This window comes from Notothenia coriiceps, unplaced genomic scaffold (assembly GCF_000735185.1).
Source record: "Notothenia coriiceps isolate Sejong01 unplaced genomic scaffold, NC01 NC01_scaffold00026421, whole genome shotgun sequence".
In the NCBI taxonomy this organism is placed as follows: domain Eukaryota; kingdom Metazoa; phylum Chordata; class Actinopteri; order Perciformes; family Nototheniidae; genus Notothenia; species Notothenia coriiceps.
In genome coordinates, this window is record NW_011359122.1 from 931,226 (window position 1) to 943,135 (window position 11,910).

General features: G+C 39.9%; 1 protein-coding gene across 1 annotated transcript; it reads left to right on the plus strand.

The window, feature by feature from the left end:
* Positions 1-610: 610 nt before the first annotated feature.
* On the plus strand, positions 611-11,280 carry acvrl1 (activin A receptor like type 1). Its single transcript, XM_010784432.1, has 10 exons — positions 611-1,260; positions 4,748-4,819; positions 6,238-6,468; positions 6,821-7,014; positions 7,104-7,203; positions 7,294-7,440; positions 7,580-7,855; positions 8,427-8,624; positions 9,461-9,591; positions 10,244-11,280. The coding sequence occupies exons 1-10, from the start codon at positions 1,227-1,229 to the stop codon at positions 10,388-10,390; spliced, it is 1,530 nt and encodes a 509-aa protein (XP_010782734.1). The 5' UTR covers positions 611-1,226; the 3' UTR covers positions 10,391-11,280.
* The last annotated feature ends 630 nt before the right edge of the window (positions 11,281-11,910 follow it).

An 11,910-nucleotide genomic window follows, 5' to 3' on the forward strand; every position in this document is an offset into this window, starting at 1 on the left:
ACTCTGTTTGTTTGATATCCTGGGGATTGGACCCTACTTGAGGGGGNAAAGTTGGAATAAAGTATAAACTACACAACACAAGTATAATGCACAGCAATGCATAAAAAAAATCCGATATGTTCATGAAAACTCCCCAGGAGGTACCAACACAAACGTGGCTGCATGAGTTGCACTGTATGATCTGTGGTGTAGTGGGCTGTCACTCAAAAATTGAGTAGCCAATGCACCCCTGAAAGTCCCGCCCACCTGGGACGTTTGTGTCAGAATCGAAAACAAAAAATGAGGGAGCGCAAACGAAAGAGCAAAAGTCTAATCATTGAGAAAGAAGCAAAGAGAACTGCAAACAACAAGATATGTTAGAACAAAGAAAAAAACACTTATAGTTTACATGATTACACAAATGATTTGTTTGCAACTTATAGTTTTATTTTTGAAATTTAATTTATTTTGCTTGACTCAGTTTTTTTTCTCTTAAACTCTTAGTTTTGCTTGATTCTGAGAAAGTGTTGCTTTATCTTTATGAAACAAAACTAATCCCATATATTTGAAGCACATTCCTGTCAGTGCAGCGCAGACAGCAGTCCACAGTGGAAAAGGGAAAATGAGAGGTTTAGCAAGAAACAGGAAAACCGCTATGAGAACACATTCCAGGCAGAGCCGACCCTGTGCAGCGGGACAATAAGGGGTGGGACAAAGCTGTGCTCTATTTAGACATCTGTTATCTAGCATTTAGATCAGACTTATTGACAACCACTAAAAACCTTCATACTTATTCGTAGACGACTTACTGAAGGAATTCACTTTGATGTGCTCAGAGCGGAAGTAGTCTGGTCTGGTCACAAACCAACGACGATGTTGTCGGTTTATCAACTCAGATTTGAACCGAGATGAGATAGCTTTCGGTGGAACTGCCAGCTCTTTTTTTTAATGTTTCACTTTTCCGGCAAGCGGAAGATGCTTAGTTGTTAAACGAGAGGGCATATTTTAGTTGTGGATTCAAGAGGGAACACTGCGGGCAAACTTTTACCAGAGACGGCGGCTCGTCGTCACCGGAGGAGCAGGAAAGGATGTGAACATCTGCAACTGAGACGAAAACTAACACGGTTTACTCCACTCTCTGGAAATGGAGCCAGCTGTGTTTTAAACTTACCTTCTTTTGACTTTAAATACGTTGGCCACGGAGGGACACTTGAAGCAAACTTGGATATGGGAGACGTGCGTCGTTTATGTCTGTTAAGATAATAGGCGTGAAGACAACAGGTAGGCTGATGGTGTAAAAAGCATCGTTTTTTTTCTCCTGTGGGTGTCTTATGCTTTGCTGTGGTCATTAAAACCATAACAAGTATATAATAGCTAACACGTGAATGCTTATCACCTTTGACAGCGCCATAAATCACTCCACGTGTTTACAGATGTGAACCAACAGGTGTCTGAAACTGGCCTACCTGGCCAAAAGTCAAATTAACAACAGTCAATTATGTCCTTAAATGCATCTCCTGTGAATGACAAGCCCAAATAAATTAGATACTGAACGCTATATTCACTAGCCTATAAAGTAGGCCTACAATGGTAAGGTGTCTTTGACTTAACAATTATTCTAACACTTAGCTACTCCACTCTTTTTTACAACACTACATTTTACTTGATTAAGCCGATATTTGGCCGATATTAGTTTATTGAAGATATATCATGCACAGTTTACATAATGTATGTATGAGGTAGCAGCAGCATCCCGATTACGTGTGATAGTTTTAAGCATATTTTTTTTGAACTATCAAATATTGATGTTGAATCATCCTTTTGTCATCCATTAAAATTATTTAGTTTCGGTCGGGTTATAATAAGAAGCTACTTTTACACTTTAAGATTCAAAATAAAACACAATACCATTTTGTAAATATGAATTCTATAGTACAGTATTGTATAGTTTAAACAACCCAACAGGATTTAAAGAAGATTAAATATGTCCTTCCTCAATCAGTTACATAATTAAACTGATGTTTAAATATTAACGTGACATTTTGTTGCATAATGTGTGCTTTGGATAGCATAAGTACATTTTGTCATGATATGTATTTTTTACTTAAATAAGACTTTCACATACTTCAGCTTAAGTAAAGGGTCTGAATTATTCCTTCATCACTGGCCAATCCTTATTTCAAAACATGTTGAGTTGAAAAGCTCATACTTTTGGAAATCTGCAGAATTTGCATATGTAGGCTACTGAAGAAGTGGTCTTGATTTCTCCTCCCTGCATATCTTTTACTCCTCCATCTCCATCACCCATCCAACACATGCACACCCACATAGAGGAGACATTTGCTCTTTATGTGTATAGGTCATGATGGAAGTCGCATTGGATCTTTCCAGGGTGCTGCCGTTATAGGTGTATGACTTCAGGTGTGTGTCACTCATACTCCTGTCTTCACCCCTTTCTTCCCCAGACATGCATTCATCGTAGGAATGCATGTGAGAGCATGCAAACAGTAACTGAGCCATAAAGCCTGCCAAGCCTAGCTTTGTCTGTGAAATGAAGATACAATCAGTATGTCGCTCTAACAAGCAGACAGTCACTCACAAGAGGTTTTTTTACACCTATAAAACACACAGGACAGAAAACGTTTGAAATGTGTGGCTATGTTATTAAAGAAAATATTTAATGCAATGTTTTCTTGCCATTTACACCACATGATAGAAGCTTTTACAGTAACACCGCTTAAAGTTTCTTCCCAGAGACAGAGTAATGGGGCTTTTTGGTGTGTTGAGGCCCAGTGGAGGGCTTGTTGGAGGCTGCTGTGCTATGGCTTTCCCCCTCAACCCTTAGTTATAACCGCACAGTCATCCAGATGGAATGAGAGATCTGCCTCCCTGAGTTAAACCTCTGTAGATGAGAGGAAGAGATGACAATGGATTTGGGTCACGAGGGAGTAGTGTTCAACAGAAAAACAAGAGATTGCCCAGAGAGGAAGTGCACTGGAATCTTAATGCAGACAGACTACGATGGAGGGCAAGATTACTCTTCTATGTCAGGATGATAAAAATGATTGTGAAATATTTCCTGTTCCTCCGCTGGGAATAAGTTAATGCAGCTGGTGGAGTTTTGCTTAGGCTATTCCTCCAATGGATAACCACCCCTGACATGAAGTCTGCTTAACAAAGGAAGAGCTTTTTTCTGTATGCTAAAATATGGCTTGTGGTTTTAGCAAGTCAGAGCAAAGTGCAGTTGGTTCTCATCTGTTGAGCTAGAGCCTCACAGCTTACCCGCATAAGATAGTCTAAAGATAGTTTTTCAGACATTTGTTCAGCTTTCTCATGTGAAATGGATATCTTACTAAGCAGAGATGTCAACTTTGATTTGACACTGAGATACACATTAAAAACTCAGTTCTCATGTTCTCATGACAGCAGCTGAACTATATCGAAAAAGCTGACAAAAGTATCAGTTCAGTAAAGATACAGATATTCTTGCACACCTCCTACTCTAGTTTCTTTTCAGTGACATTTGACACGATTTTACACAATGCCAAAGGTAACGGGACAGCTTCCTGTATTGTAAACCAATTGGTTTCTCTTGATTACGGTTTGCCCAACTGGTCTTTAAAGACGTTCAAAGTGCGTCTAGATGTATTTATATTGAGATATTTTGCTTCGATTTAAGGCAAACTCTGACCTGTACAGTTTTGTAGCCACATGTTGTCCTTGTTCTGAAAAGACTCAAAATTGTGAGTTGTTGGCGGAAGACTTTAAGAACCATCTTGTATCAATTTTGGACCTTACTCTCAGTGGCAACTGTCAAGTGTATCTGAATACACAGCCCAATTGGCGGCTTAAATACCTGGTTTATATGGTTTATTGTGTTATGTGCTTCCTTAAGACAGAAAGCTAAAGGCATGGTAAATAAATCAAAATTCTTCAGTTTTTTATACATCCTCGGTGACAAAGCGCTTGAAATGTATAATGTTGCCTGAACTGTACACAGAGCATAAACTCGAGGCTATTAGGAAACACGGTTCACCCATTTGATGTACTTCATTAGCACAGTGGCAACAGAAAAAACCCAATATAATTTGCTAGAGTAGATGTTTATACATTATTTTCAACTACTTTTGTGACTTTTTTGTCATTTATTAAGCACACCTTGGTGTAACAGACTAGTGTGCTTCAGCAGTGAGAATGACCGAGCTGTGTATGACGGCCCTCCTGTTTGCGTGACCCTCTGCTGTGCAGCCCTAAACAATGGGCAGACCTGAGTCTCGCCGGCCAGCCGGGAGGGGCCATTCAATGGCAGGAAGCGTAGCCATCAATATTTACTCTGCAAGCAGGGTAGCGGAGGAGTCGACAGGCCTGGAGCCGGGTAGCCAGCGCCACACGCAGTCTCAGCACAAATACACAAACACTTTGCAGTGCTGCAGCCTCCTTCCCATAAGCCCCCTTTCCCCACCCAATGCAATTACAACGCAGGCAGACAGGCTGGGCACTCGGCTGTTGTTTCTGACCTCATAGCTTCCTCCTCCAAAGAGTCCGTGCTATAACCACAGCTCGACTCCTCACAGACACTATTATGTTACAGTCTGTACATTTTAATCAAATTGCCGTTATTGGTTCCTCCTTGTGTTCCCAAAATGCCCCAGATTAAGTCTTTGATTTTTCTTATTATGACAGCTCCTAATAAATTGACTACATTGTTTTATAATTTCATATTTAGATCTTAATAAATGTTATTTATTCTTTTGTTCCTTATTCACAGAGATGGGAAGCTCTGCTCTTCTTACAGTGGTGCTGCTCGGGGCGTTTCTGTGGATCTCTGCTATCCATGCAGGTGAGTTTACGATCGGATGTAAAACATGTTTACTGTCATACAGGGCATTAACTTTGTTGTATTGAATAAACGCTCCATAAAAGGGACGATTTGATTCTGAAAATGAATCATGTGACTCAAATAAATAAGCATCACTAGCACGGACTAAGTCAGTGTGTATGAAGCTGTTTGTTCTTTGTGTGAGCTAGAGAATCAAAACAGACTGTGTGGTTCTCACCAATCCTCCTGCATCAAACAATAGCTGGCTGTTTTCAGCAAACAGGCTCAGACAGGCCGAGTGCACAATACCTTCCCCTTCATAATGCAAAGTCAAAATAAATAAGTGGCTGTTGAAGACATTTCAGTAACTACTCAGGTAATGCTAGACCAAACCATAGCTAAAATGCTCAGGAATATTTTTGCTTACATTTGTGAGGTGGTCGGGCAGCTTTGAGAATGTCTGACTTTGAAATTGCAGCTTTAAAGGTCTTTTATACATAAACATGTGTCCCCTCTGTGAAAAGAGATTCTGAACGTTTCAGGAAAAAAAATTCTCTCTTTTTGTCCTGATCCATAAAAACCTGTCTGAAAATGAGCTGATCAGACTTTGGCCACTTTATGATGTCATAACAATTTTTTGGCTTGTGTAACCATTAGCCAATCACCAACCAAGGTAACACCCGCCCACCTTATCACCTGAATCTCCTCCTAGAGCACCATTGTGTTCTTTTTAACCAAATATCTCTCAGAGGGGCGTGGGGAGTGGCTCCTTATTTTCATCTAAAGTAACAGACAGAGAATCAGCACTTTTGAAACAGGGCTGAAACAGAGGGGATTATGGGATGCTATAATGATCTGTTTGGTATTTCGGGCCAAACACTTCAGAGACATGTTTTGTATATATCTGAGACCTATTATATATTGATGAAAAACAGTATAATAGGGGATCTTTAAAGATTTTTAACAATTGATCCGTTTAGAGTTTGTGATGTACAGCCTGCTTTGTGGGTTAAATGTCCTTTCCGCAGAGGTCTATGCAAATACTTTATAGAGGGTATGAAAGTATCACTGCGAATATCACACCTTCATTTAGTCATTCAGACATGTTATTCTTCTATTGTATCCCAAAACACCTCCCCTGGTTAAACATACAGCCTTTCACATCCATGTTTTGTGGTTGCCAGGAAATTCCATTTCCATATTTCTTTCTATTACCAAAGGGGTTTTCCCTTGAGGAAGGCTAGGTGTCTTCAGAACTATAATGTATCACTTTACCCACTAATCTTTAATGAATGATTTGTGTTAACCTTGTCTGGCCTAGAATTCACTTTCCTTTTCTTTTACATTTCCCAGATTGTTCATCTGTGTTATTTCTCTATGAACCAGTATCCAATGACTCAAAGGCCTTTCTGTTAACACTGTCCGTGTGTTCTTCACAGATGACGATGGGAAGCGTTGGTGTACATGCGAGAATGATAAAGGCACATGCGTGAATGGAACATGCAGTGGCGACTACTGCTTCTTTACCCGGGTACACAAGAATGAGGAGTGGGGCTGTTTCCCCAAAGAGTATTACAGAGAGCAGTGTTTCACCTCTTTCGAACACTACTATATCTCCTGCTGCAGAGAGAATTATTGCAACGCCAATTCCACGCCACCTCCAACCATAGGTCAGCACCCTAACCCTTTTCTTTACATTATTTTAACATTATTTTTAACATCATATCCATGAATGTGACCACTGTGGAACTGGGCCCCCTACAGTTCAGTGCACATCCTCTATTGCTTTGTACTGATGGGACTCAAAGCATCACTCTAGATAGCAGCTGGTTCCCCCTTGTGGTCAGTAAGAGCAACATTGATAGAGTGTCGCTTTAATTTGGACAGAGCAAAATTGAATGTCATGATGTGTCGACGCATTTATCTAAAAAATTCAAAAGTCCTCAATTTGCTGAAATCCACTCAACTAGCTCCACAAAATCCAAAATGTCTGTTTGTGCCTGAATGGGTTTGTGTATGCAGATGGAGAGGTGAAAGATACAACTCGTCTGGAGCTGTGGATCGCGTTGTCTTTGCTCCTGTTAATCACGACTGCCAGCGTGTGTGGCCTGGTGCTGTTCCTGCGCTTCCGACGTGCGCACAGTAGACTGAAAAATTTGGAAGACCATGATGTCACCATGCTGAAGGTCCCAAATGGAGAGGACCCAACATACGGCGTAAGAGACATTTGACATCAGACACAATCACAAGATGTTTAAAGGTTTTGAGTTCTCACACTTGGATTATTTCTCTGTTTCTGTCTCAGGATATCTTTGATGAGTTTTGTACATCAGGGAGCGGGACCGGACTGCCCTATCTGGTCCAAAGGACTATGGCCCGACAGATCTCACTGGTCCAGTGTGTCGGTCAGTCTCCTTTTTTCATCCCGGCTACTCTTCCTTGCCTAGTCTGGTTTATAGCTTTTCAGTTGTGACATTGTGTCACTGTGTTTGCAGGTAAAGGCAGGTATGGCGAGGTGTGGAGGGGAACTTGGATGGGGGAGAGTGTGGCTGTGAAGATCTTTTCCTCTAGGGACGAGCAGTCCTGGTACAGAGAGACAGAGATCTACAACACTGTACAGCTGCGACACGACAACATCCTGGGTAAGGTAGCATATTGCAGTTCCCAACAAATCGGTTTGGTCATACTATTTTCTGTCAAAGAAAAAGGGGTAGGGTAATTTGAAAAAAGCATCATCCGAGAGACTGACGTTAAATTAACCGTGTCCTGTTCTGTCTCTAGGTTTCATAGCCTCTGACATGACATCCAAGAATTCCAGCACCCAGCTGTGGCTCGTCACCCACTTTCACGAGCTGGGTTCCCTCTATGACTTCCTCCAGTACAGCAGCTTGGAGCCTGAGAGCTGTCTGAGGATGTGCCTGTCTGTGGCCTGCGGTCTGGTCCACCTGCACACTGAAATTGTCAGCGCACAGGAAAAACCAGCTATCGCCCACAGAGACCTGAAAAGCCGAAACATCCTGGTAAAGAGGAATGGGCAGTGCTGCATCGCTGACCTAGGTGAGTTTCGTGCAGAAAGAGGACAGCAAAATCACAATAAATCCTCTATATTTCTTGTTGTATCCATGTCCAACTTCTGCTGTTGGTTATGAATAATATGTTGAGACTGAACAGCTGTTGTGTGTGTATATATATATATATATGTATATATCTTTGTCCCTGTAGCCATCAGGCTGCACAATCAAGTGACCCATTAATAGTATCCAGGACTGTGCATACATAAAACCTGCACTGTTTTTACAAGACTTTAACCTGCACTCACATCTGCACACTTATGTAAACATATTTAAAATGTTCATTTAAATACTCAACGTTTTACTGTGATATATTTTTTCCACAGTTACTTTATCACTTTATTTTTCAATATTTATTTTATTATTATGTACATTTTAATTCAATTTTATCTTTATTTGTACCTTGTGTGAATCCTGTTTTTGACTCTGACCCTTTTGCTGCTATAAACGCCTTAATTTCCACAAGGGGATAAATAGTAATAGAAAGTTCCATCTTATCTTATATGATGATTTTAAAAAATAATAAAAAGTGTGTTCTCTGTGCCTACTCTCCTCAGGTTTGTCTGTGATACACTCTCAGTCCCAGGACTACCTCGATGTGGGAAACAACCCTCGTGTTGGAACCAAGCGCTACATGGCCCCTGAAGTCCTGGATGAGACTATTCGTATGGACGTCTTCGAGTCCTACAAGCAAACTGATATCTGGGCCCTGGGCCTGGTCTTCTGGGAAATTAGCCGCAGGACCATTGTCAATGGTAAGAGGAGTCAGGCTGTCAGAATGGGGCGCCTTTACAGTCATCTAAAGAGATATCAATAGATTTTGTTTAATCTTTAGGAAGAACGAGACACACAGTATTTGTATGTATGCATGTACCTTTCAAAGTTGAGGCTGCTCAGGCACATCATGTGTTTTTTTGTGTCATATCTGTCTGGCTCTGCATACATAAGAAGCAGTAAGTCTCATGTCTCTCAGCACTCCAATGTTTTCCTACTCTGTGTCTGTCTCTACTATCCTCTGTCATGATTAGCACTGCAGTAATTATAAACAGTCTTATCTGGTGTCAGCACTCAATTGTACATAGTCCAGATGCTCACGCACACAATTTGTAGATGCAAGCATGCATCCATGTTAAGACGGCTGCACACACAGAACTTCATGTGTGTGTACTTGTCTTGATTCTTACGCGCGCGCACACACACACACACACACACACACACACACACACACACACACACACACACACACACATAAACACACAGCAGGCATTGCAGATATCCAACCCAGTGAAGTCGCCAGGGATTTGATATCTTTCCCTGCTCTCTAGTTTAGTCAAACATGCTTTAAGAAAACTCCCACTACAGATTATCACAATTCCCAAGTGTGCATGAAAATATATTTATATTGTGAAAATCTATCGGGGGAGGTTGAATGGAGGTTTAAAACTTAGTTTGTTTTTAAACATTACATGTCACTTACTGAATCCCCCAACAAAGACAGTTGTTGTGACTATTTGGCATTTGTTCTTCAGCTCATTTGGAAAAGGAACAGCACACTGAGTGTTGTTTTTGTCTCTCTTTTGGATTGTTTTAGGGATTGTGGAGGAGTACCGCCCTCCCTTCTTTGACCTGGTGCCTGTAGATCCCAGCTTTGAGGAGATGAAGAAAGTGGTGTGTGTGGATCAGCAGAGGCCCAGTCTGCACAACAGGCTCCATTCCCATCCTGTAAGCCATCAGATGAAACGTGCACACATTTCCATGCACACACGTGTCGGGTACACTTGTTTTTTATGTGGCTGTAAAAATCTCTGCACAAGTTATCACATCTGGTTTTAGTCTATAGTTGGAAGGGTTATAATCAGCATTATTTCCGGAACTAATATATTAATTTATTACAAACTCAAACAAATCAGTAACGGATCAGATCTCCTTGAAGCCACCGGACTCCATAGACAGAATCAGTTATTTTACATGACATAAAATAGACTTCATCTAAAAGTCATCAAAAACATATTTAATAGGCTTTCCAGTGCTCCAACATGCACCAACTCAGGATTAAAAGTTTGAAAGACAGGCTGAATAAGTAAGAGCATTTTTTAAAAGCATCCACCGTAGCTGCTTTCAACTGTTTACTATGCTTCCCCACGTGTTTCTGACATCAATCGCTACACACTGGAAAAAAGAGAGAAGAATACTTGTCTGCTGGCAATGGGAAAGAGTAAATCCCCTATTTTAAGCAGATGCTCACACATTTTCATAAGTCACAAATTGGTGCAAAGTAAAGCACATACCCTGTAGGACACATAATTACGGTGCCTTACATGTTTTATTCTACTGTGATGGCCAAGAAGTAATTCATATGTTCCTGTTTTTCCAGATCCTGACGGCCATTGTGAAGATCATGAAGGAGTGTTGGTACCAGAGCCCATCAGCCCGCCTCACTGCCCTGCGGGTGAGGAAGACTCTCTCCAAACTGGACACTGACAGTGACTTCAGCATTGAGAAACTCAAGCAGGACATCTAGTCCAGAAAGTCGGGAGTTAAAGGGGACAAACAATTGAGAACGCCTGAAGGGAAAATGCTCTACAATCCGACAGCACAAGGTGCATATCATTAGCATCATTTCAAGATAATAACTCACACAGTCACTGCATTACATTGAAACCATATGACTGTCAGCAGCAACGTCTAGACTGGCTCCCGAGGCTATTCTCTGTGGCCTAATTTCCATCTGCCATTTCCCTGGTGCCTTAAACCAAAAGGCCCCAACAAGAAAACTATTGGGACATGTTATATTACTTTTATCATATTCAGCTAAATAAATACTTTTTAAAAGCAGAATAATAAAAACCCACTAATTCCTAGAGTCTTATTCATAATTGTCTAAATCCCCCCTATGGGCATGACAGAGAGGGAAGTCTGGCATTGCACAATTACTTATCATTCTATCGAGAAGAGGAGGAGCATGTCATTATGGACTTTCTCTGAAATACATTCAAATTGAACAAAATGGTTTTTCCATATAATGACCAAAGCCAAAAAGACATGGAGGCCTTGTTTAAGTTAAATTAAAGAAATAAATGTAAGTAATAAAATACCAAAGCACATTACCTGTTGTGGTAGCATATTTAACTTATATAAAATAAGCATTTATTATCTGCACATGGGCACATTGAGCTATTTAGTTGTACATATTCAAACTGCATTCAAGCTGTTGCCTTCAATCTCCATTGGATTCTTTTATTAAAAAATGAGACACTTTTTATATACTTTCTTACAAAACATTTTCTAATTATTATTTTTTTATATTTCTATAAGCCAAAAATGTATCATCACCATTACTATGGTCAGTAAATGAATCCACAAACAGATATGTATTGTATTATGTTGAATAAAGGATTGTATTTTTCAACAGTTTGCTCTGTAGATATGATTTTTTTTTACCAATTAATGTTTGCAATTCTCTCTTTGACCAGTAGGGGTCATCAGAAATCAGAGAACCTAATGTTGCTTAGAAGAGCAGCTTCAACTGGAAAGTTAAAGGTGTCATTTTGGATTGTGATTTCTTAAAAAAAAGGGTTAAGTCAAATAAGTAATCACAACAACAAGTATATTTAACATATACTACTATCAGGGGAAAGTAGGAATTATTATTTTACACAACTTATACATCATCAAGTTTTAAAGCCCATTTGTCACCTGCTTGAATGTCATTGAGATAACATGTGAACATGTTTACATTTTCCCTCAGTCACACTTTCCTCACATAATGAGATGCTAAACTAGAAAATATAAATAAATTCATTTAAGACAAGCCTGACTGAATTCCTAAAAAAAACATGAACACATTGGTTAATTTATATTTGTTGTGCATTATTCCTGCTGGTATATGCTGTACACATTGATGAAACTAACACAACGTTCTATTTTATAATTATTCAAGGATAATGCAAACATTCAGGCCAAGTTTAATTTTAAACTGATTTATAAATCATAATTATTGTTTATGACATTTGTGTACTCCTCACATGAGTCAGAAATATG

Excerpts from the sequence above, each read along its gene's own strand:
- acvrl1 (XM_010784432.1), top strand. The coding sequence starts at position 1,227 with ATGTCTGTTAAGATAATAGGCGTGAAGACAACAG. Across the intron at positions 7,015-7,103 it reads GAGAGGACCCAACATACGGC|GATATCTTTGATGAGTTTTG; the intron begins GTAAGAGACATT and ends TTTCTGTCTCAG. Across the intron at positions 7,441-7,579 it reads GCGACACGACAACATCCTGG|GTTTCATAGCCTCTGACATG; the intron begins GTAAGGTAGCAT and ends TTCTGTCTCTAG.